Raw genomic sequence first — 27,106 nt, 5'->3', positions numbered from 1 at the left:
AATACTTCATTCAGTGACACACCTAGGATGTGGTCTTTTAGTGTTCCCTTTATTTTTGTGAGTAATTTTTATGCAGCTATCATGGTCGGGTAGGGAGAGCCACTGGCCAGTCCAGCAATCTTACTTCGCCCCTACAAATATTGTCTGAATTGGCAGTATTAGAAGCATTTGTACTCAGTAAATATCCAAAGCAATAAGTCACATCAGGCAAAGTTACTCTTGGATAAATTTATTTCATAATTTTTATATAAACAGTTAATTGTTGAATAATTTACACTCCGCACATTTCCTTTTAATAGTCAAAGATATTTTCTGTACATGACGGTTTTAGCTCTAATATGAAAACATTGAAAAAATAAACCGCTTTTTTATTTTCCTTTTCATTTTTTTTTACATTTTTTTATATTATGCATTATGTCTAGAATTTTTTTTCAATTTCCTTTTCATAAACCATGGCACATAGACATACTTTTTTTTTTTGATCCTTACATTTAATTTTAACTACTCCCCTGCCAGAGAGAGAAAGGTTAGACCTGACAAGTCTCCTCTTGTAGCTTAGGAAGAGTTAAAATGAGGTATTTGATGAGGGTGGGTAGAGAGGAAAAGAAGGTAAAAAACAAACATTTTCTCAGGGTTGAAGCACAAACAAGCAGCAAACAAACAAAAAATACTAGAAAAGTAGTGACCAGGCTAAACAGAAAGTGACAATACATTAAATGTGATTGGCAGGAACATTGCAGAGTCAAGCTGGTTTCACACTTTTGTAATACAGTTGTATTTGGCATCTGTAATACATCAAATCCATTCATCGGGTTTACAAAAAACAATATTTCAAGGTAATTAAATTTCATTAGACCCATAGGGATGCAACTTTAATATGAATGCCAAAATGCAGCAGCATTACAGCCATGCAAAATGTCTTAGAACATCGAATTCCAAGTCAAATGCTACAGGCCTTTGACATGAAATATTAAATAAAAAATAATATCCCCAATGCCTAATTTACACAGATCACATTAATAGGCATTAAAGATGCAGAATTAAGAAAGGCAGTGAGTGAGATGAGGCCAAAAGCCATTAATTCACAAGACAAGATTTCTAGTTTACATCCAAGGATGATTATAAATAATATCAAAGTGTCCACGGTTTATAGGTACTTGGACTGATAGCAGCACACAGATAAATAGTAGTGATGATTCAGTGAAGCACAATGAGAAATGAGCCAAAAGAAACTGTTGGGAGATCAGAGCTACATCCACACCAAGTCATTCCGCCTTATACCTTTGTTCCCCTCATTTTAAAGTTTTATTGATTATAAAGAAAATGCAATAAAAATAAAGTAATTCAATGGAGCTTTTCCTACACTTTAATATCACAAAGTTCTTATAAGGAAGTAAAAGTAATAATATCCGGTTGATTTTTTTATGACGCTAAAAATAAAGAAAAAACTGTATTTTTATATAGAAACCAGGGAACTGAGACATCCATGCATGAACAATGTAATATGATTATGAACCCGACGGTACCTACAGGCATTAGATGAGATATAGCCAAATAATACACAGCTTTGACCTTAGCAGTTCTCATTCAAAGTGCTGGAGGCTCCTCATAATAGAAACATTTTGTCGCGTGGGGGAGCATAATCTGTGGCGTTACACAAAATATCCAAAAATGGCACATATTTGGTCACTTGGAAGATGTACTCAGGAACAATGACAGAAAAAAAAGGAAACCAAAAGGTACATAATTAAAAACATGTCTGTAGAGACCATTATGTAATTATGATCTGGTTTGTATGAAATAGAAGGGATTATTTAATAGGTAGTATATATCTCCTTAGTTGTATTCAAAAAATCGTCAACAAATTTCGTTAAAAAATACATGTTAACGAACAAACATCAGTTGTCCATGTGACAGAAAGATAGGCTATGAAGGCAAGTGTATTTTGGCTACAGTTCAACTTTATAGGGTACAATCGGCACATTACGCCCTACAGAGTTTTACATTATTCCATATTGACCATTGTTTTTCCCCATTGAGACCACTAGTTTTACCGATTTTAAGGAATCTAAGTCTAATATAATTTAGCTATCCTCAAAATCTTGGCAAATGCAGTCTATTCTTCACGATCAATTAGCCGGTAGCATGGAAGTGGGGGCCCGTCATGTTCCCATTTTTCAAACAATTTACACCGGGCTTTAGCAGAACCTCCTTAAATGATGTAACTCCTTTCCAGTAACAGACGTGAAAAAAAAGTTCATTTTATGTCCCTGGTGGAAGATTGGTGTAAGCGAGAAAGCGGAACATTTCTCATAAGGCGCAACATTAAATAAATAGAATTATGGCAAAAAGGGGAATACAGTTAACACAAAATGTTGCATTAGACTTTATTATTATGTTTAAAGGAAACCGATACACTAATGGAGATGAGCGAATTTGTTCAGATTTTGTCCCAGAATCTGATTGTGACATATTCGAACACTATTCGTGCCAAATGCTTGTCTTATGATCGGTTCCGAACATATTCGGTAATTTCTACTCCCATTGACGTTCGGCAGTGTTCGACGAATATTGCAAAAACAATATTTGATCCTGATCGTATTCGGAAGCGAATCCAAACAAATTCGCTCATCTCTACTTATGACCAGTGCAAGACCAGACGGGCAGAGCATTATAAGGATTCAGAGGACACCAAAAAGAAAATTCCTGAGTCATGCACCAACCCCTCGGGCCCTGCACTGGTAACACATTGGATCAGTTTGCTCAGAGTTTTCCTTGAACACAGATATAATAGATATACATAGAAACAAGGTATTCATCACACAGACAGATATTCAAAGCTCTCCTTTTGGGGGGGAAGAAACCCAGCCTAAAGCCAAACTTTCCATACAAGTCTTAGGAAAGGACAGTTAAGGCCTACTTCAGGAGGCAACACAAAAGTAAAATATTAACATACTCCGATAGGGTATATAATGTGAGCGTGAACAGATTAAATCAGCCACGTGCCTCACTTTCACAAGAGCATATGGGAAGAAGAGGTGACTTCGGCTACACTAGGAAAAAAAGCACAACTAGCAACTTATTAAAGTTCAATTAAAGATCCAAGAGGTAATCTGTATTTTTTTTTTTCTGTTTTCTAATAAGCTAATATCAATTGGTGGAAAAAAACAAAACATTAAAAATCTAATTACATTCACATTAATTATACTGCAACAATACAAGCACTTAACACAACTTTGCAAGAAAGATGCTCCCGGGTACCACATGCAATCAGTTAAAAAGCTGCAGTACTGCGAAGGAAAAACTCTTCACACCCAATACCACAACATTGTGGATTGTGACATACAACATTACAAAAAAATAAAAAGCAAATGCTTTAAACAATTCAGACTGTGCTCATTGGTTAGCTCAACTTTTAATCCTGGTTGGCTTGCAAAGAAACAGAAAAATGCATAAAAGTTGGTATAGCCAATTCCAATAGGTGTTTTAGGTCATCACTGGCGTTATTTTTTTTTTTTAAGTAAAAACTAAATAGCGGCTGTTATCTTCACTATGATAAAATAATGTGACAGTACAGCTTCTTGGCAAAGAATATTTCTTCTAATTAAAACCCACAATTTTGGCCTCCAGAAACACCCAACTTATTTCCTGTTCTTACCCTAAAAATGGTGTACTTACGGATTTATGGCGAAGAGCTTAAAAAAGGTACACAGCATGTAATACATAATACTAATAAAAAAAAAACTGAGAAGAAAAATTAGGGAAAAAAAAAAAAAAAAAATCATCGCATACCATGGTTGTAAGAACACAATAGTAAAAATGAGGAACCAATTTCTGATCACAGCAACTGTGAAACATTTAGAGGGAATGTAACATGCATCTTATTTTAATCGCCCTCCCATAATGTAGCAATTTCAAAAAACATTATAGATGGTATCTGCCATTTTTATACAATATGGCCACCTATGTGATCAAAAAGGATTACAGATTTCCCTCAGCAAGAACATTTCAGTTTGAGTAAGCAGCTCATGAACATAAAACGACAGTCAGAAAGTGTAGGGAAAAAAAAAACAAACAAAACTTGACTTTCACTTTAAAGTTTTATGTTATGCTGCAACGGGACCTCCAGTAGCAACTAAAGAGTAATAATTATAAAAAGGGACTGCTAGTTGTTTTTCCTTTGTTGTATAAAAAAAAAAATATCTTTTCACATCTGTTATGGGAAACTCACGTGAACTATTTGATATAGCCCCATCACCCTAACGGTGCATGTATTGCTATACTGCCACAGTGCCGATTCATTGGCCTGCAGTGTATGTGTCTCATAAACCGTTTATCAGCACTGTATTCTTCATACGTTCTCATTACCATACTAGTTCGTTATCTCACAACGACAATAGACCATTCTGGAAGAGTCAGGCTTGGTATACATATATGCTAATACTTGTGCAAAAAATATTAAAATATATATGAATATCAATTATATGTCAAAAATCTGACCATTGGCAATTATGTGGGCTGCTTTTTTGGAAAAGATTCTGTAGCTAGGCATGCAGAATTCTAACAGACTCCAATCCATTCGTGATCAAAAAGATCATCTGTAAATTAAAGTGACCATGCTGATTTAATTGCAGTACTCCCTGTTTATTTCCATGTAATAAGGAAAGAAGTGGAATAGACTCTGGGGAAAGTGAGACTTATTGGAAGGGGACAGGGGTGGGAGGTTTAATGTAAGATATGCAGTGGCATCTAAAAGTTGGTGCACCCCTGGCCAAAATTACTGTTACTGTGAACAGTTAAGCAAGTTAAAGATGAAATGATCTCTAAAAGGCCTAAAGTTAAAGTTTACACATTTGCTTTGAACTTGAGGAATATATCTCTATATCTCTCTCTCACTCTCTCCTGGTAGCACCCCTTTTTGGAAGCATCACAGCTTATAAACGCTTTTTGTAGCCAGCCAAGAGTCTTGCAATTTTTTTTTGAGGGATTTTCATCCATTCTTCCTGGGAAAATTCTTCCATTTCTGTGAGATTCCTGTGTCGTCTTGCATGCACTGCTATTTTGAGGTGTAGTCACAGATTTTGAATGATCTTCAGCTCAGGGGACTGTGAGGGCTATTGTAAAACCTTCGATTGTGGATTTTGACGTGTGTTTAGGATCGTAGGAGCCATCCTCTGTTCAACTTTCGCTTTTTTACATGTTTTTTGTATGCATCAACAATTTGTTGAAATTTCATTGAATCCATTCTTCCCTCTACCCATAAAATGTTCCCCATGCCATTGGCTGCAACACAACCCAAAGCATGATTGATCCTCCAACATGCTTAAATGGTCAGCGAGAAATTTTTTCCTGAAATTCTGTGCCCTTTTTTCTCCAAACATACTTTGAGCATTGTGGCTAGAGAGATCTATTTAAACCTCATTGAGTCACATAACTTGTTTCCAAAATGCATCAGGCTTGTTCAGATGTTCTTTTGTATAATTCTGACACTGAATTTTATGGTGAAGATTCAGGAGAGGTTTTGTTCTGAAGACTCTTCCATGAAGGCCATATTGTGTATGTTGCTGAAGAGTAAAACAATGTACCACAACTCCAGAGACTACTAAATCTTTCTGAATGTCTGTTGCAGTCAAGTGGGGGTTCTGATTTGCCTCTCTAGCAAGCCTACGAGCAGCTCTCACTGAAATTTCCTTGGTCTTCCAGACCTCATCTTGACCTCCACTGTTCCTGTTAATTGCCCTGTGTTAGTTACATTTTGAACTGATAAAAGGGCAACTTGAAAATGCGTTGCCATCTTCTTCTAGCCTTCACCATTTTCAGAGTGCTAGGCAGCTGCTTAGAAAAACCCATGGCTGCTGTTTTATGGCACAAGGTTAGAGGAGGCTGGGTTTTTATACAGCTGGGAATTTTGCATCACCATGCCTTTCCTAGCGATGATAGTGAATAAGCCATAACCCTAACAGGCTAATGAAGGTCTGACACCTTGGTCAAAGTTATCCGAGTACACAAATCTCCAAGAGTGCCCAAATATATGCACTGGCACATTTTCCTTTGTGCTATTCCTAAAATGTTAATCCGGCAATTTTTTTTTTTGCCTAAAATACAAAAGAGATGTGTAATTTTTATATTTAGGCCTTTTAGAGATCCTTTCATCTTCAACTTGCTTAACTGTTCACATCAGTAATTTTTACCAGGGGTGCCAAAACTTTTACACATTATTGTACTTTATTACTAAAGAGGGGCGGGGGGGTGAGTTGTTCTAGGACAATACACAATATATTTGCAACCCAACAAGTTTTTTTTTACCCTATAAAAGAAAGATTTGTCTTTATTATGGATCTAACTTAAGTGTAAAACAATGGCTAATTTATTACATCATTCGACAGTAACCTTGAAAAATCGAGTAGGAATCACACTTTAGCTGTGGGTGGGTTCTGGATATTAGCATGAAGGACCGTGAAAAATGTCTAATGCCTTATGTTATGCTCTGAGGACAGGTCAGCGGATGGGTAAGGGGGACAAAATCGCATAAGTGGAATCTGTAGGCCCAGATCAGCACCAAGTTCCAGAATAAATAAGTTGCTCACAGAATTGCAGTTACACAATTAAAAGGGTTTGCCCACTTCTTGGACAACCCCTTCATAAATGCTATAGCCCTCATTTAAAAAAAAAAAACAAAAAAACCCAAAACAAACTACAACAGGTACTCAACTCCCCCTCCGACACGGTTTTAGAGTTTATGGCACTGGTTTTCCCCCACCAGCACTATTCCAGAAATGTTGTCTTCAGGGTCTCCTGAGGCTCATGTGACATTGCTATTACATGTGAGCGCTGCAGCCAAATCAGGGTCTGGAAATGGGCTGCATCAACTACAGCTTCAGCAACTACATCGCCCTTGACCTCCAAGTTTCATCAAAATATGTGCACTGTAATCCATTAGTGGCCGCTGATTGGCTACAGCACTCACATGTCATAACTAGAGATGAGCAAATATTTCAACATTCGGTTTGGATTACGATCGCCGCATTTGCAATATTCGCCGAACTCCATTGGAGTCAATGGGAGTACAGATGAGCAAAATATGTTCGGAAACGATCGTCAAACAAATTCGGCACAAATATGGCAAATTTGGATTCGGTGATCGTTTTCCAAACATATTTGCTCATCACCAGTCATAACCATTGTCAAGCGAGCATGGATGACCATGGAGCCAACATTTCGGGAATGGTACTGGTGGGGAAGGAGAGTGCCTGTTTTTTTTCTTTATTTTAAAACAGGGCAATTCAGGATTTAAGAAGGGATTGCACAAGTAGTACACAACCCCTTCAAAATAAAATCTCTGGGAAATGTCAGTTCACAATGCGAAATTGTGACTTGCATCTATGGGTGGCTTTTCGATTTAAACAATCTAAAAAGATAAACACAAAGAAGAAAAAAACAGCACTGGTGCATACCCTTTTTTTAAGCCAATTCAAGATAAAAGAAAAAACAAAAACTGCAAGGTGAAAACCTCAGTTAAAACACTATGGGCTCGATTCATTAATGCATTTGCAAATTTTTTTATCTAGCTTTTTTTTTTTAAATGGTTTTCGCCCGTTTTCTTCTTTTGCGCCTTATTCTTCTTTTACTTTGTGCCTTTGTGTTCACCTACTTTTTCTTTACGTTTATTATGGACATAGCTTGGGGCTTCCAAATGTGTTGACTGATTTTCAAGGTTTTGCATCATTTTAGTTGAACAGGTAACATTTTGTTCCAAAGAGGCAAAATGAAGAGCATTTTTATTTTGCACAAAATTCATGAACCACGCGTGCCGTTTTGAAAACTTTGGTGCAAAGAAGATCAACAAATGCCACAAGTAAAAAAATTTTTTAAAAACCCCACAAAAGATGAATTGGTCTCCCCAGAATCTAAAGTCATGTGAAGACTTCATAGCTAAACTTATGATTAGCAGTAGAAGTACTAGGCTTCTTAAAATTTTCAAAAACACAAGAACATTATACAAAAAACAGATTTTGCCCAGCACCTGTTTTACATTGGGGGTCACAGTACGGTAATAACCCTAAATTATTGGCAAGCAGCCAATGCAGGACCGATACAGTTTGCCACATGTCTCATTTTTATTCCAAGAATATAAGGCAAATTGGATAATGTGATCAGTCATAGAAAACTACACAACAGCAAAAAGAAAAAAAAAAAAAAAAGTAGAATGCATTTGCAAAAATTTACGCACACATACTGGTTCACACTGGCGAATAGAAGCATGGCGATCTCCACCGGCTCCTCAAAAAAATAACAAACAAGCTAAAAAGCTATACAGAACTTCTGTCTGGGGGGATTTGTCGTGTACAGAGATAACATCTTGACATTTTCTTTTTATCAAACCAAATCAATATATTAGATTTTCAAAATCAATTTACAAACTTATCATTGAAATGTTTAAGTTACTCATCCATAAAAGAGACATCTTCAAGATTGCCAAATCCTAGAAGGTGTTGCATGCTGGAGTGCTCACAGCCTAGACTGATTTTTTCAACCATTTTAGTCTCTCAGACTACAGGGTTGTTAATGTAAAAAAAAAAAAAAAAAAAAAAAAAAAAGAACACACCAAAAAAACAAAACAAAACAAAAAAAAACCTTGAGGTGCTTTAATAAATACCCTTGTCTTCCAGCTCAACAGGGGTTAACTTTATCGATGTACAATATATTGAGGTAGATAGTGTGCTAACACAAACACAGATTAAAAATAAAATTACACTCCTCCAGCCTCTCACATCCATTAATAAAAAAAAATGTACATGCGCTTATCACATATATATGTATAGAGAGAAAACAAGATATTTTTTATTTTTTTACTATCAAAGCTAATTAATTTCTGTACAGTGATCTTCATTATATTAAAATAAATACAATTTTCTCATAAGAAAAATCTGTAGAATTACAAAAAGGAACTTGACAATATATACTAAGATTTCTGCCATTTCCACTAAAAGTGTAGTGTATTTTTTTGTGATTTTTATTTTACCTTTTAATTTTTTTTTTTCTTCATTTTACTTTTTTACTACAAGGATTTTTTTTGTGTTTCATTTTTGATAGGGCAAGGGGGATGGATTCTTCCATAAATTAGGGCTTAATATAGAATTGATAGGCACTGTAAAATAGGCTGAATGTTACAATGAAATATTGGGACTTTTAGAATAAAAGAATGAAAGACGGAAGTAGAAAAACTGATTTCACGAAAGACAATTTAAGGAGGACAACAGATCAGCTCTAGGAAAGTTGAATCTGATTTCTTGAGTATTAACTGTAAGATTGTCTAGTAGGCGACTTGTTAAGTATATATCGGCTGCAACGTGAAGTGTGGTAGTGTTAAAGAACAGTTGAGGGATTTCTTATTTTTGTAGTACAAACTACATTAGTGGAAAGAAGACCGTTATTCCTCACAAAAGTCCCTACAAAAGACAAGACAATGATGTAAAACACATTATACAACTTTGAACAGAAAGCAGCATACCTCAGCCACCTACTTACAGATAGATTTGTCTTCCATTGTTGGAAGGAGTATAAACCAGTTCTACAATAAAAGTAGTTAAGGAGAGTATGACAAACGGCACACCTCAATTTTTAACACTCCAAACAATTGGTGGTGCCAAGTTCAACCGGATGGTGAAGTTCTGTTCTATGTACATTAGAAATTTCTCACGTCATTTCCACAATTGGACTTTGTATAGACTGAAATACCAGCATTTATAAGTCAGCTATAGGAAATAAAGGATAAGGTAAGGTTAGGCCCTGCTCACGCAGTGTTTTCTGCGGGGCTTCCACCTGAACTCAATTCCATCCAAAAACAGAAACTGCGATAGCTTGAATGGAGGTCAATTTCTAAAAAAGTGTCCGATTGCTGAGACTGGCGAAGAAAAAGTGTTCTCAGTGGCTCAGTGGTTAGCACTGCAGCCTTGAAGCGCTGGATCCTGGGTTCTAATCGCACCAAGGAATTTGTATGTTCTCCCCGTGTTTGGGTGAGTTTCCTCCCACATTCCAAAGACATACTGATAGGGAATCTAGATTGTGAGCTCCATCGGGGACAGCGATGATAATGTGTGAAAACTGTAAAGTGGTGCGGAATATGTTAGCGCTATATAAAAATAAAGATTATTATAGGTTTCTGTGCCTGTCTTAACAAAGTTGAGCTCTGTTCACGTCACTGTAGTTTATGACCCCAATGGAGGTTTGTCTAAATTACTTTTCTAGGGAATTCAGGTAGAACAGCAAAACACAATCTTGCACTACCCAGTATGCTAAAACTGTATGGGGGACTTACGGACATACGTTATCCAGCAAATGTTTCAAGCAGCACAGATCTAGAGTACAACATGACAGCATTAGTAGTAGGAGCAAGGAAACATACAGAGACTAGATTACATACAAGTTTAAAGAGAGATCTAATGATGAAGTAGAGCTCTAGAGGACTTTACGGTACAAAAACAAAGGTCGGAATGCGCAAAAAGCCATACATGAACGATTAAGAGGACATCACCAAATTCAGGTGCGTGCACGTCATGACTACTACTAAAGACTATACACAGTGATGTGAGAATGGACAAATACAAAGAGTCTGCTCTAGTACTACTGAAGAAGCTATGAGAAGTGGCTTTCTAATACACCGTGCTACACTAATAGCACCGGCATGCTTACAATCTCATTAGTTTAAACTGTCTTTTTTTATAAAAATGTGACTTAAAGGTGCTCATACAGCCTCAAAAGCTTTTCTTCCCACCTCATCCAAAAACACATGCAAGCTCAGTTAGGCAGGGTGCATGTGTATTCAAGCTGGTAGAGGGAAGTGAACCACGGTCAGACACCTCCATCGGCAGCTTCTCTCCCGTGAAAACAAAGGATCGCCATTAAAATTTAACATGCCTGATCCTTATTTCCCCTGACACAATCAGGTAGAGGGGAGTCAATGGCTTCCCTATATTAGGAGAGCCAGACGGTTTTGCCAAAATTGCTGTGTTCGGACAACTTTGCTCTAATGTGTACAGGCAAATTTTTCACACAGCATAGTAATGACGTTAGTAAACCCGAGGAGCTATGACAATGAATGAGCTTAAAGAGTGAATATTACGACTGCCCTTTTGTCTCACATTAATACACGGTGCAGCTCTTATCGATAAACACAATATTGTGTGTTCAGTTAAAAACATTCCCAATAAATTCCAGAGTGCCTAAAATAAAATAAAAAATCTCCAGGAACAGCTCAAACGTGTAAAATGCATTCTGTAAAAGTTTCTGATCCGAATTCTTGTCTTTGAAAATAAGACAGAAAAAAATTAATATAAACTTTGTGCTCTGATCATAAATTTGAAATCAATTTAACCAATAATTAGAGCACGTAATAGGGATTTTTTTCACCATCAGAGGTTACATATAAAAAAAGAAATACATATATGTATCGCGTATACATGAAAATAAGCAACTGCTATATATTACTTGAAGTTCACATCAGGCAAGAGCTGACTTATGAAGCTTTTACACAAACCACAGACGCTGTGACCAGTTACCTTGCTTACTGGTATAAATAAAACCCTTACATTAAATTATGAAGATCGGTCGGCTGCAAAATGGGGAGTACGAAAACGTTGGCTTCTTATTTTCGGGCTAACGCAATGACTACCCAATCTTTGTTGTGCGGCACACTAACAATTAAGGCCGTGATGCAGAGGAAAAGGGATGGTTAGATACTGCTCCCTTTTTGGTCTGATTAACAACATATCTGACGTACAAATCGCAACCATCCCAAAGGGTTTGTTTCAGCTATACAAGCAAAAATCACCCCATCAGCACCTTCCAGATTCTTGACCACAAGGTGAACGACAAGAAGGTAGACTCGTTCTTAGCAGAAGGAACATGGGCGCAGGGGCAGAGTTTATGCAGCTCATGTACAAGTGATATGTTTACTGTAGTGACAATTCAGCAGGTCAGGAAAATGTGGAGATGGGGTAACATGTAAGGTACATGAACTTCACCATATTGGATGTTTCATGTGAGGTAAATCTGGCTGGTCTATATCCAGAATATCTTCACTCCTTTCTGCAAGTTATTTCCCATTGATTTGTATGGGAAACCTGAATTAGAGACTCTCAATGTGGAGACCTGAGTTTAAAGACCTCCACTGAGGTTTTGCCACCCTTAATCCAGAACAGGTAAAGATATAGCTTAAACGTTGACTTCTTCTTTAGAATCCGTTATATTATGGTAGGTGTGTGTGCTTTAGTCATCCAAAAGCATTTACTTCTCTCCCACTTGTTAGCATTGCACACATTTACCATGCTTGTATAAGAAGCCACTGGAAATAAATAGGCAATGAATTGTAGGTGAAAAGAATGGAGTTTCCTTCTGATATGTATGTTCACAGTTTCGGTTTCGCCCAATAATCAGCCTGTCAAGTGATTTAAAGAAAAAAATGGGGAAAAAAGCACACGGGAACATACAGTCAATAACCCAATGGGATGATGAAACATTCAAAACCTGAAAAGGGCGTTGGTGTTTTGATGTTCTAGCCATGGGTACAGTTCTGTCCTGAGATTTGACGGAGGGTAGTTAACTTTCAGAGGGCAGAGCTCTGTGTGTTAGGATGGGCTGGAACGTGGGAGGGAAAGAATGCGTCCATTTTTCCTACTCCCGTTCATGTGGGTGTAGGGTATGTGTTCCTCATAGAGGTTTCCTCGCTGTCCCTCATCCCGTAGTGAACATGAAGATGGGTCCAGAGGGGTGCTTTCCATATTTTCAAAATCAATCTCAAGGTCATCAGTCTCCGGTGGCTTGTTCTCCTCACTGTGGTAAAAGGACACCTCTTGGAAACTAGCATGGAGGTCGTCTTTTAGCATTTGAATGATCTCCAAGAAAGTGGGGCGCATCTTGGGGTTATATTGCCAGCACATCTGCATCAGACTGTGACTGAAAAACAGAAGCCAGACTTATAATGAAAAACATGCACGAGTTCTGTTCAGGTCACATGTAGAAGACCAGAGTCTACTCTCTACAGGTTACCCATGCTACTTACTGCTAATATTTTACATGACTGACATAATTTCACTAATTGGTGATCTATAACTTCAGCTTTATTACAGAGACTTACTTGAAGGGTTTACCTTTATCTATGTAAGTTTTAAAGAAAGGGGGAAGAAACCATACTTTAATTTCTATCTCCGACCCGTGCAGCCAGCATTTTTTACATGGGCAACAATCTCCATTCATTCCTACAGCTGTATCCTCCCTCCTTCTCGTGAATATTCTAGGTCTAGCCGTACGACAACTGACTGCAGCAGAAACATCTCTCTGCTGTCAGCAGCCCCATCCCCTTGACAGAGTTCCACCTCCTTAGTCGTTCACCAGGCAAAAATGGAACAGGTCAGCTACAGAACCTATATGTTCTTCAAGATTTTAACAGTATTAGGAACAAGCTGAAAATTCTGCCAGTTGACAAATGGTAAGTGTGAATGTGTCACACAAGTACATAGGTTTCTTTAACAGCCTGTCTTTAAAACTTACAGTCTAGGGTGACAGTTTTCTGGCTGTTCAAGGGAGCCTCCATCCATAACAAATTTGAGCACTTGCTCATTGGATAACCCCTGATATGGCTGCTCAGCCAAACTTGTGATTTCCCACAGTACTACACCAAACGACCTGAAAGAAAGGAAAATGGTTGGGATTAGTTATAAATATGTTATTTTTTATGTGCCATGGCTATAGAGAAAAATGCAAAATAATAAATTCTTACTAGGAACTAGGGCATTACTAGCAATGTCAACTTTTAATGAACATGGGCCACATCACACTGTAAAAACATACAAGAAAAACTAAAAAAAAAATAATAAGTAAAATATTAAAATATTTAATAAATATATGATTATACAGCACTATAAAAAAAATAGTGACATATGGAATATCCCAAAACCTTAGCAAGAGAAAAAAACAATAGAAGAAACAAAGTGCTGACTGTGAGACTCATACCAGACATCTGAAAATGTGGTGAATACACCGTCTTTGAGAGACTCGGGGGACATCCACCTCACCGGTAGCAGACCCTTTCCTCCTTTACGGTAATAATCAGTTTCATAGATATCACGGGTCATCCCAAAATCTAACAAGAAAGAAAAAAAATGACAATAATTAGCAAGCTAGACAATTACCAACCAAAAATGCATTATGAAAAAAGGAGCAGGAAAAAAAACTAAGTCAAGAAATTTTAAAATATCTTTAATTTAGTTGATGTGCTTATATAGTGCTGTTGTATTCTACAGCGCTTTACTGTCACTACTGGGGATCAATATCTAAATTCCTTTTCAGTAACTCTTGAGTGTGGGAGGAAAGCCGCACAAACACAGGGAAACGTTTAATGCGAAGATGAAAGGCAAAGTTGATTTAGAATTTCTAATGGACTTTCTACCACAGCGGTCTCCATCCAGTAGCTCCTGCTGTTGCAAAACGTCAGCTGACAACATGATCTGACAACTTTAGGCAGCTCACCTTGAGATATGGAGCAATAAGACTTGTAATCCTTTTAACTCCATTCACAAAGTGAAGATTAAATGAAATATAACATATGATAGATAATATACCTCCAATTTTGACTGTGAAATCCTCAGCAACCATGCAATTGCGGGCAGCTAAATCACGGTGTACAAACTTCTTAGCATTGAGGTAAGCCATCCCATCAGAAATCTCTGCCGCCATCTGAATCATTTCCTGAATTGTTGGGGCTGGCCGACCAGGATTATTCTGGAAGGAAGAAAGGTGCAATCAGACAATATTCCATCACATAGTATTAATTCAGATGATAATAATAATAATAATAATAATAAAGCTTGAGAATAAAGTAAAAAAAAATACATGGAGAGGAAAAATTAGTTCAAACTCTACCTTGTTCTAACAGTGGAAAGCCTTTGAGATATATTTTTTCTGGATAAGATTGTGCAAAGCTTGCCTTATTTATTACAGTAATTTCACAAGTAAAGCAAAGACAAACCCACCTCTGCATCGGGTCGCAGTGAGCGCAAGTAGCTCTTCAGGTCACCATGTCCCATTAGCTCCATAATCACCAGTGTAGGTTGCCCTTTAGAGACAACACCTATCAACCGCACCTGAAAAAGTCAATAATATCTGATCTGACCACAATCAGAGAACAGAAACAATACCTTTGCTTCAATAACTGCTGAGAAATGCTTACCAGGGAATGCCATAGATTAACATTTTCAGAAATTGGATATATTGAATAAGATGTTGGTATCTCAAGAGCTGACGCCCTAAAGTGTACCTATGATTTTACCTGTGCATGTTAATCCCATTAAAAGCAGTGCGCAAGCAGTTAAGCCAGCAGCAGCACTCAGCACCTGCTCATGGACCCAGCTCCAGCAAATGACCAGGCAAATTGGTCCGAGCACGGATTCATACAAATTTATGAAGCGGTCACGCTCGAGTCAAGAGACCGGTGGCCAGTCGGCGCACTGCGGTCTGAGATCCACAGACATCTGCATGAGCCCTTACTACTGAGCTTGTACTGATCTGCAAAATGTTGAGAAGAATAATGCCTTTACAGTAAAATAAGAAGGAACTTATCAAGGTTCCCTCTTGGGGGGGTAGGAAGGATGGTGGGGGTGAAAACCCAGGTCGATAAATGGCATTTGACTATGTGATGTGACATACATTTTCAGCCTAATTCTGGAACAAAACAAGATCCAGGTAGATCCCTTTAAAGGGAATCTGTCACCCCATTTTCGGCCTATCAGCTGCGGCCACCGCCATCAGGGGCTTATTTACAGCATTCTGTAATGCTGTAGATAAGCCCCCGATGAAACCTGAAAGATAAGAAAAACAAGTTAGATTATACTCACCGGGGGGCGCGGTATGGTGCCGTGGGTGTCGCGGTCCGGTCCGGCGCCTCCCATCTTCATACAATGCCGTGCCGTCCTACTTCTTACTTCTCCCTTGGCTCCTGCGCAGGCATACTTTACTCTGCCCTCAACAGAGCAGATAAAGTACTGCAGTGCGCAGGCGCTGGTAAAGGTCAGAGAGGTCTCAAGCCTGCGCACTGCAGTACTTTACTCTGCCCTCGACAGGGCAAATAAAGTACGCCTGTGCAGGAGCTGAAGGAGAAGCAAGGAGGAGGACATCATCGTATGAAGATGGGAAGCGCCGGACCGGACCGCGACATTCATCGGACCGGACCCCCAGATGAGTATAATCTAACTCGTTTTTCTTATCTTTTAGGTTACATCGGGAGCTTATCTACAGCATTACAGAATGCTGTAGATAAGCCCCTGATGGCGGTGACGGCAGCTGATAGGGCTAAAATGGGGTGACAGATTCCCTTTAAATTCTGGCTACAGTTATTGAAAATGAGGCACCAATATTATTGAATATTAATATGAAGCGGTAACAAACATTTTGCGTATTAATATAAATTCCTACCACATGGTGGCAGCTAAAGCCCTTCATGACGGAAGCCTCGTTCAGGAACTCTATCCTCTCTCGCAGACTAGCTGACTCGTTAACAGTTTTCACAGCCACACGAACTTCTGGCTCTCCTTTTATGATGTCCTTGGCAATTCCTTCATAAACCATTCCAAAGGAACCCTGCCCTAGTTCTCGGATCAAGTTGATCTTATCTCTTGGTACTTCCCACTCATCCGGAATGTACACTAGAACAAAAAGAAAAAAAAAAAAGGACATTAGTGATTTAGAGGTCACAAATACATAAGAGAGACCATATGTTTATCATACTCCAATTGTCATAACAGAAAAGGTACTTGTTTGCAGCATTCGGGTTTTTTTTGCCCCAATGCATAAATAAATAAGAAAAAAATTATAACACTGTGGGATGCACGATGATACTGAATGAAGAGAGCGGAGGCTAAGCGTGCCCAACTCCATATCATTCACTGTCTGCAAAACTTCAAGACACAGCCGAGCAGAGAGCTCTGCTATCTCCCGAAGTCCCAGAGGGGAAAATGGAATGGAAGTGCCCCTTACTCTAGACAGCCTCGTTCTTGGGATCGGTGGAGGTCACAGTTGTCAGACCCCAAGTGATAAGTTTTCCTACCCCTCATCCTATGGATAGGAGATCATTTCTTAATTTGGCGCAAACATTTTAAACATTTTGACATAAATGTTACATTATGGTTCATAAAGGAATGATAATTTTCCTACATCAATTGCCTATCCAAAGACAAGGTGATAAATGTAATGCCTAATCTGTGCAGTAGGGAATTCATGTTTTTAGTGAGCAATCCCCCCTTTAAACCGATCTCTGGAAAAGCCTGCAACTTTTTACCATTCAAATAAGGCTCCTTATGGTGTGCTTACATTAGCCGACTTTACGGCGTTACAGGTAATCTGCCAGCAAGATTTCACTCCAGAAACCATTTGTGTGTGCATGTAGCTCTTTCAAAGGCAAGCCCAACGAAACCTCTACATGGCCAGTCTGTTCCTCCATTACTGAGAAATCACCGTTTGAAATGAGGTGCAAATGAGGCTGTAGATCGGAAGCCTCTGTCACTCCAGCTCTATTCCCCACCCAGCACCGACTCCCTCCTGCATGACTGATAGCCTCAATAACATGCAATGTCAGGAACATGTGTGGTCAGTCAAGCAGGAGGAGGCGACACTGGGCGGGAAATAGAGCTGCAATGAAAGAGGCTTCAGTGGTATAGTCCTTCAGCCTCGTTTGCACAGCAATTCTAACACTGATTTCTCAATAATGGAGGAACAGACCAGCCATGTAAAGGTACTTCTGAACCTGACTTTGAATGCGCTACATGCTCATACAAATTGTTTGGGGTGAGAAATCCTGCTGACAGATTCCATTTCAATGGCTGCCGACCAGTAGATAATTACCAATCAGCGGTGGTTTAATAGGCTTACACTCTTCAGCTCTGGAGAAAATCATTCAAGCACATAGGCTACCATTCCTCTTTGCAGCGTAGGTCCTGTTTATGTTGGACGATGTGCAGCTGAAAACGTTGATCTTTTGTGCAAACCAAAAGATCCTTCCACCCAACAAACGAGCATTTAGCTAATTTGTTGGGTAATCTGCCGCCTGGTTACACTGCATGTTTATCTTGAAACGAGCGTTCCTTGGAATGCAGAGTAAATGCACCCTAACCGGGTGCCATTGTTCTCAGAGCAACTCACCTTCGCTAGCACTTAAATATTCAGGATTAGAGGATGCATACAATGGTCCTGTTGGGCCTTCTGCTTCCCTGTGGAAAAATAGTTTACAGATTATAGTGTTTTAGGAAGTGATCTATTGTAATTTTATAACATATTGAATGAGGTCAAGAGTATCTTCATATGACAGGCGAAGAACATTAAAGGTTTATTGTACCCCTGCTTTTTCTGAGATTTTCGGTCCAGTGAGTGATAGCTCTGTATGCACACTTATACAAAAAAAAACTGTCAATCACTATTAGGACTGCCCACTGGACCTGAAATTCCAAATAAAAAAAAAGAAGGCAGATGGTATTTTTTTTATGTCTCTACTGAGCTGTGACCAATGGTCATAGATCAGTTCCTTGATCTGACCCGTATTTTAGGGATCTTCCTTTTCATTTCCTTGGACCACTGGCTTAATCTTTGTAGGACAGGATTACCCTTTGACATTAATGTTATATTTACTTACATGTGAGCCCTGGCAGAGATACATGTGTTTCTCTAGTTACCATCTATTGTATTCATAGTATTCTATATACATCTTATAATTCTTATATATTGTTCCACATTGCTGGATTTTGTGGGAGATTGTTTTGTCCAGTTTCGTATCATAATATGGACTCTGTACAGGTGGTCTAGTTTTCCCCTACTTTTCCACTTTGTTAAGAGCTCTTAATGGGGTTATTTTAGCACTTTACAAACAACAAAGTTTCAGTTTCACACTATTTGCCTCTCATAAATGCCTGTATATGACGATTATTACTCTTTTTGAGCTTGTTGGTGCCAGGTATATTTGCTTTTTTTGTTCTTATTTGCTATTTCTGGTATGTGGCACAAGAGTCCCATTTAGTTATCTAATATTTTTAATTTTGCGAAGCTGGTCAATCCTTTGCTCATGGTAAAATGATAAAAACAAAGGTTATACTAAATCTTTTCTCACAAAATTATATAATCAATATGCTCGCCCCCCTCTCCTATAATATGGTTCCCTTTAAGGGTGTGGATAGCAGCAGTAAAGTTTTAAGAGGTCCAACATTTTCAAACGTCTCCATACAAACATTGTTATTGTATGGGCTTTAATTACTCAATAGCCTCTCCTTTAAGAAATGCGCCTTGTAAAGGTACAAGTTATGATGTGCTAATAATTTAGTAAATATACTGGAAAAAATGAATGGTGTATAATTTAGTAAGCAAATATTTTAGGAAACACTGCTGTAATTTTATATATTTTTGTTTATACTGAGAGAAGTGGCAAAGGCTCCATAAAAATGCACTCTCTGAACAGTCGGACACCAGAATACATCTTATTCCAGAGAAATCCATGTTTTTCTTATTATCTAAATGAGATGTTCAAATCTATGGGCCAGACATAGATCTCCCTGATAATCTGCCTCCAGAGATTATTTTGAATGCAAGGGGGAGTTACCAGTTTGAGACATGTAATGACTGACAGCCTGCCCTCATCTACATTTCTCACACAAGTAACACCCTCTTTCAACAAAAATAAGCTCTAGAGGCAGAGACCCAGGGACATCAATGTCTTGCACATAGATTTAAACAAAAAGGAAGGGGGAGGAGGCAAACAGACATACTGTTGCAAATTACCTTGAAATGACAAGTCACGTAGGCAAGGTTTGCATGTGCTATGCTATAGAGCTTGTGAGCGCTGCTCTGAAGCTGTTCGTATTGCTTGATCTGGCTAGCTTTAGTGTCCCTGTGCTCTTCCAATACTGCAGAGGCAGAACTTTGTTTGCAGCATGGGAAAGCACTCAGCTTTAGCCATGCCAACAGCCCAAACTGTCAATCTTCACTAGGGCAGTCCCCCAAAACCCCACCACTGCAAGCAAAACTGTGAGCTCCTGAGGATCAAGAATGATAATAACCCTTTAAAAATGGCTGTACTTAGAATCTTCAGAGCCACTCACTTCTTTTTCTGGATCATGCATACTATCAAAATGACAAGGAAAGCAACCAATAGTATGACTGGACCTATGACAATGTTCAAGATGTTTCTTGGAGAGATATCTGAAAAAGCAGATAAAAAAAAATTATATAGGAACAGAGATCTTTGCACATATAAAATAAGCAAAATGGTGTAAAGGTAAAATGATTAAATGTTTATTTTTTTACCTTGAAGTTACCAGGATGTTGACAAACTACTGCAAAGTTTATTTTTGCCTACAAATAAGTGAACACTCACCTACATCTCGTACATAAAAATAAGTAGTCGGAGTCCAAGAACCATTTCCAGCCAAAGAAGTGGCCCGAACTCGCACACTGTAGTTTCCTGGGGGAAGAGATCGCAGCTTTGCTCCTTTATCCTGGAGATACTGTTTCTGGGAAACACAGATATTGTCCTCCTGGAAAGTGATAACAATATGATCACTTGCTACAAGATGTAATATGTCATCAGGAAAAGAACTAAAAATGTACAGAACAATTACCTGTGTGTCTCCAAGCCGGGAGTACTGGACCTCGTACAGTAAAGTGAAGCCATTGGGCTCACTTGGCTCATTCCACATAAGGTGGATGATGTAAGGTGGCTCATACTCATACGTCACTGGTCCCTCAATGTTATCGGCTTTAGCTGTGAATAGTCAATTATTTAAAAATTCAGCAACTAGGTTTACAATATTGAAAAGTGATTTTCTTTATGTTAATAAACATGCTATGGTAGAGAAAAAGAGGCCACTTAATATTAAGAAGGGGGCCACACAGAAAAGGTAGTAATGTGCAGCCATCTTTATATGGTGGTTTTCTAACATCTATCTAGTAAATATGCAATAATTTCAATGCAGCTGTAATTTGTTATGTAATAATAGCATCACTTTTTTGGATTTGTACACTCTGACAAACAACTGTACCCATATGGGTGGGCTCACCTTCTGGCATGGTTCTGGCACTGACATATGCGGCTACACTACAGCCAAGTGAAACTTCATGGTTGCAGGCATGGATTTCAATTCGATATGCAGTGAAATGCTTCAGTCCGGAAATGACAAATGACTCCTTGAACCAAACCTTCTGAGAAAACTTCTTTGGCTCGAGGCCATCAGGTGCTCCAGTTGAAGTCGCATTGGATAAAGGATTGGGTGTTACTTGATTTGACACTGTACCATTTGCAACACCAAATGTATCTCTGCGTTTTCTAGAAGGTCTATAAAAAAAAAAAAAAAAAAAGTAAAACAGAAATTCTGTAAAGTTTATTTTGTTCCCTAAACCTAAGCTTGCCATAAACACAGATGACTGTCAGACGATCGTTTGCCTGACAACCATCTCAGCTGACCCTCCCATACACAGAAGAACTCGCTCGGCCATGCACTCCTGTTTCTCTACAAGGAAACTGCTGGTTGACATTGTCTGGCTGCTTATCTCCAAGAAAACAATGTTATTGGCAGCCAGCTCAACATGCTTGAGTAAAGGTACGGTCACACTTAGCGATGCACCAGCAATCCCGACCAGCGATATGACGCGGTCAGGATCGCTGGTGCATTGCTGAGTAGTCGCTAGTCAGCTGCCACACAGGCAGATCTCACCAGCGACATAGCAGGGGTCGGGGGTCGCTACTTACCTGTCAGACGAGGTGATCCTGACGTCCTCCCGCCCGCATCCACCCGTCGCTCGTCTCCACAGCAGGAAGCGGACTACGAGAAACGGCCCAGGACGTTCTCGCGCGATCAGCGATAATCAGTGGGGGAGCCGTCGGAGGCAAGTATCATACATAGCGATATCGCTAGCAATATCGCTATAACGTCACAGCGATATTGCTAGCGATATCGCTTAGTGTGACAGGCCCTTAACATCTCACCTGATCATCAGTCAGCCAGCTCCCCCTCTACATTAGACCATTGGCTAAACCTGTTGATATTAATGAGTTTGTCTAACATTAGTCTAATGTTTATAGGGGCCTTTACAACTTTCAGACAAGGCCTTATCAAGGGGTTTAAACACAAATATGCATTCAAACTCTATTCACAAGGTATGTTGGACCATCCACTGATTAGTAGAGGAGAGTCCTCAGCCCCTCCTCACTAAGCAACCAAGGTGAGGAGCTTGCCGTTTGCACCACCTGCTGTGAGATTTATGAATTTTTGGGATGCATACTCACACGGGCAGGTAGTGTGCCACAGAGCCAGAAATAATGTGGCAAAACAAAATACAACTTAGCTGAATCTGGCTTGTCCAGGTAAAACACATTCCAACAATGTGCTTCACCCATATGAGTCACAATGCTGAAATCCACATAACAAACCACATGCCCTATTGTCTCACAGTTTTCCCAGCCGGGTAAATACACCCAAACACCAAGCTGATTCCAATCAGTTCTTACCTTGGTATGAAGACCACATTGTGCAGATAATTCTCAAATGTTTTCCGGAATGCCAGCTCAGTGTGCTCATTCATAATCTGAGCTTCACTTTTTGGGCAGGAACAGCAAGCTTCATTAGAATCTTCAGTGTCTGTTCCATTGGGTTTCACAGCATCATCTGCTTCTTGTGGAGGTGACCATGTCCTGGTGGGCAACTTTATTCCTGTGAAGGCATGGGTTAGTTGAAAAGCATTCAGAAAATTATGTCACAGTCCCAACAAAGATACTAATTTTTTGTTTACTTTTTTTTTGCACAAATTAGATTTCTATTTAAGAAAATCTGTTACCATGAAAAAATTGGTCTGAACGGTTTCGAATGGTGTAATTATTGTGTCTGAATGCACTTTCTATCCTTAGCTCTGCATTGTAATGCATCCCTTGACACCTAAATCTCAGAGACATATTAAAGTGGGAGTACCAAGGCCATCTCCAGCTGCTAGTGCAGATAAGAACACCTACAGGTGCTTCGCACAAAACTAGAATATCATCAAAAAGTTAGTGTGATTTATTTCAGTTCTTCAATACAAAAAGTGAATCTCATATTATAGAGTCATTACAGAGTTATCTATTTAATGTGTTTATTTCTGCTAATGTTGATGATTATGGCTTACAGCCAATGAAAACCCAAAAGTCATTATCTCAGTAAATTAGAATACTTTATAACACCAGCTTGAAAAATGATTTTAAAATCCGAAATGTTGGCCTACTGAAATATATGTTCAGTAAATGCACTCAATACTTGGTCAGGGCTCCTTTTGCATCAATTACTGCATCAATGCGGTGTGGCATGGAGGTGATCAGCCTGTGGCACTGCTGAGGTGTTACGATAACCCAGGTTGCTTTGATAGCAGCCTTCAGCTCGTCTGCATTGTTGGATCTGGTGTCTCTCATCTTCCTCTTGACAATATCCCATAGATTTTCTATGGGGTTAAGGTGAGATGAGTTTGCTGGCCAATCAAGCTCAGTGATACTGTTGTTTTTAAACTAGGTATTGGTACTTTTGGCAGTGTGGACAGGTGCCAAGTCCTGCTGGAGAATGAAATTTCCATTTCCAAAAAGCTTCTTGGCAGAGGGAAGCATGAAGTGCTCTAAAATTTCCTGGTAGACGGCTGCGCTGACTTTGGTCTTGATAAAACACAGTGGACCTACACCAGCAGATGACATGGCTCCCCAAACCATCACTGATTGTGGAAACTTCACACTAGACCTCAAGCAGCTTGGATTTTGTGCCTTTCTACTCTTCCTCCAGACTCTGGGACCTTGATTTCCAAATGAAATGCAAAATTTACTTTCCTTGTGCATTGTGTCAATGACTGCCTTCTGAACATCTGTCAAGTCAGCAGTCTTCCCCATGACTGTGGAGCCTACTGAAACAGACTAAGGGACCTTTTTAAACACTTAGGAAGCCTTTGCAGGTGTTTTTTGTTAATTATTCTAATTTACTGAGATAATGACTTTTGGGTTTTCATTGGCTGTAAGCCATAATCATCAACATTAACAGAAATAAACACTTGAAAGAGATCACTCTGTTTGTAATGACTTTATAAGAGTTTCACTTTTTGTACTGAAGGACTGAAATAAATTATCTTTTTGATGATATTCTACTTTTGTGAGAAGCAACTGTATATTATAGGTTCTCTTGTATTACCTTATTTCATCCTATTTCTCACATCTTTCTCATTTTGTTCATTCATGTCATTTGCCTCTATTGACTTATACTTGTCTATACCTATCCTTTTCTACTCATTCACCCTCTCAACATCATTCCATGTTACCGAATTCTGACACCTGCTGAACACCGTCCTTAGTTCTAACCGGTGCACCTACATCTGTTAATTACATACAGATGATGTCTCATTAGGTATTTTCTTGATGATTTATGTGTTTACTTTCTGTGTCATACCATATAAGTTACCTGCGACTGTTTTTCAATATATTTTTCAACACACTGTAACTCTCCTAATGTCATATATGGTCCTTTTCTACGAATCCAGATGATTAGCACCACGTGTCACTCTTGAATCTAATGCATTTCTGTTGACTATGTATTCCCTTAATACTATATGGAGTTTTCATGTACATAATTTATACAAATAATATATACATAATGCATGTATTTTTCACATATTATATTGTACACAACACCCCTCATTATTCTCCTTTATCTTTTTAGGAAGTCTGCGATACAGCTTTGGGACAAGACGGAACATCAAAAATTCGGTCAATTTTACATCCTTTTTCTCACGTAAATTTTTTGCGTGTTTTTATCATAAAACACTTGCAGTGTTGCTTCTTGAGAGTGCAGAGGATTCTTCTTAGTCACAGAGTGACTACAGGGTTGTAGTTTACGATCGGACAACCCTTTAAGTTCTATAGATAAATCAGCATGTAGAAAGGGCGGCCAAAATTTTGGTTTGTCCCAAATCTTACAACACTTACCCTTCATACAATAATCTAGTTCAAATAGTTCACTGTCCTCAGGTTGTTCCTGCCAGTACACCAAGTAATGAGTGACATTCCCATTGGGTTCTGATGGTGCCTTCCATTTCAGTATAATCTGAGATGATGCATTGGATATAGAAAATGGGTCGAGTGGAACAGAAGGTGCTGAAATTAAAGAAAGCATTAGAGGCTTCTACCCATAGCTAAACAGAGCATTGCTACAAGTTAAAGAGTTTAAAGGAATCAATATCCTATAGGCCAGAACTTACTGGTTTCATTTGTTCTTATATAGATGATCTCACTCTTTGCCCCATACGTTCGTGCTCTTTCATCTGAAGAAGACACTAAAGTCTTCACAAATACAGCGTACTGTGTCCAAGGCTTCAGATTACGCAAGAGATGTCCTGGAGGGCTCGGGGTCTTGCCATCTGTAGTACGTTGCGGAGGATCCACATCCACCACTGTCCAGCTATTGGATCCACATGCATCTTGACCATCAAACTCTGTGACATTTTGGTAGGGTCTTGACAATGGAGGAAGCAGAGATTCATATGTAAACAATTCAGATGTTGATGGTTTTAATCTACTACAGTACAGAGGTGCGGACTGATCTAGTAACTGAGAAATAATGATTGGTAGATAACATTTACACTTTCATACAAAATGTATAGTGAAAACGTGACAATTGGCAATTTGCTTGTTTTAGTATATGTCTGTTTGTGGCTATTGGCAATCATATCTTTACCAGTTAAAGGAAACCCGTCACCATGAATAACACTGTTAACCTGCAGATATGGGGTTAATCTGCAGGTTAATAATGTTATTATTCTGCCTGGCGCCTGAACATGGCTGAATGCAGTAGGGAGAAAATGAACTTTACCCCCCCAACATTCGGTATTCAGTCGCGGCCGCTGGTTCAATCACCGCTCTGAGCATACAGAGAAGCTGCTGTAACTGCACCCCCCGGCCCTGACTGATACTAACTCTACATAGTGGCCGTCTGTCAGTCTGGGCCGAGGGCACGGTCACAACAGCAGAGCAATGACTGAATCGGCGGTGCCCTCGCCTCATGACTGAATACCGGATGCTGGCGTGGAGAGTAAAGTTCATTTTCTCTCGCTGCATTAGAATAACAATGCTCCTAGCCTGCAGATTAAATGCATATCTGCAGGTTAACAGCATTGTTCCTGGTGACATGTTCCCTTTAACTACAACCCTCTCTGTTATAGCAAATTTCAGGATCTTTTACGGAGAATTCAAATCTAACAGTTGTTGCCAAAGACGCATTCATAAAAGGCTCAGATAAGTTAAAACAACATAAATTCTACTTTCCCCAGCGATCCACTGCATGCCCCAATACGGTAATTACTCAGTCCCTTTGGTGTGAGCTTCCTGGTCCTGTCCTCAACAATTAAGAAATGGCTGAAAACGTTCAATCCGCCAATCACTAGCTGACACTTGGCATGTCAGAGGGGAGACCAGGAAGCATACAGCAGCGTATATCAGGAAAGCCCTGGAATGAGGCCTGTGCGGGATCACTGACACTTATTATTTTTAACCATTCTTCACACTCAAAATGTTTTTGTATAGAAAATCCCTTTAATATATAGCTAAAATTACCATGACACTTCCTTTAAAAAGCTTTATATAGCTACACCGTGACAACCCAGATATACTCTACAGGTTATGGAATACAGGGTTCGACATCACAGCCTGGATTCTTAACCCCTTCACCCCCAAGGGTGGTTTGCACGTTCATGACCGGGCCAATTTTTACAATTCTGACCACTGTACCTTTATGAGGTCATAACTCTGGAACGCTTCCATGGATCCTGGTGATTCTGACATTGTTTTCTCGTGACATATTGTACTTCATGTTAGTGGTAAAATTTCATTCAAATAACTTGCGTTTATTTGTGAGAAAAACGGAAATTTGGCGAAAATTTCGCAATTTTCTAACTTTGAATTTTTATGCCCTTAAATCACAGAGATACGGCACACAAAAAACTTGATAACTAACATTTCCCACATGTTTACTTTACATCAGCACAATTTTGGAACCAAAATTTTTTTTTTTGTTAGGAAGTT

At 39.0% G+C, this 27,106-nt stretch overlaps 1 protein-coding gene across 1 annotated transcript in view; it reads right to left on the bottom strand.

Annotated features, from left to right (window-relative positions):
• Window positions 1–213: 213 nt before the first annotated feature.
• The window catches only part of INSR (insulin receptor), a 157,559-nt gene continuing 130,666 nt past the window's right edge, over window positions 214–27,106 (bottom strand). The window contains exons 8-21 of the mRNA XM_073547866.1: window positions 25,288–25,541; window positions 25,016–25,183; window positions 22,538–22,739; window positions 21,090–21,364; window positions 20,652–20,794; window positions 20,408–20,567; window positions 20,133–20,232; window positions 18,190–18,257; window positions 16,468–16,697; window positions 15,030–15,140; window positions 14,619–14,778; window positions 14,011–14,140; window positions 13,549–13,683; window positions 214–12,954 (exon numbers count right to left, since the gene is read on the bottom strand). Of these exons, the coding sequence (XP_073403967.1) occupies window positions 12,627–12,954; window positions 13,549–13,683; window positions 14,011–14,140; window positions 14,619–14,778; window positions 15,030–15,140; window positions 16,468–16,697; window positions 18,190–18,257; window positions 20,133–20,232; window positions 20,408–20,567; window positions 20,652–20,794; window positions 21,090–21,364; window positions 22,538–22,739; window positions 25,016–25,183; window positions 25,288–25,541 (2,464 nt within the window). The 3' untranslated portion in view covers window positions 214–12,626. The remainder of the gene's footprint in view (window positions 12,955–13,548; window positions 13,684–14,010; window positions 14,141–14,618; window positions 14,779–15,029; window positions 15,141–16,467; window positions 16,698–18,189; window positions 18,258–20,132; window positions 20,233–20,407; window positions 20,568–20,651; window positions 20,795–21,089; window positions 21,365–22,537; window positions 22,740–25,015; window positions 25,184–25,287; window positions 25,542–27,106) is intronic.

This window comes from Dendrobates tinctorius, unplaced genomic scaffold, assembly GCF_039654945.1.
Source record: "Dendrobates tinctorius isolate UK_male_01 unplaced genomic scaffold, ASM3965494v1 ptg000011l, whole genome shotgun sequence".
Classification (NCBI taxonomy): Eukaryota; Metazoa; Chordata; class Amphibia; order Anura; family Dendrobatidae; genus Dendrobates; species Dendrobates tinctorius.
This window is presented reverse-complemented; position numbering and strand designations above follow the sequence as displayed.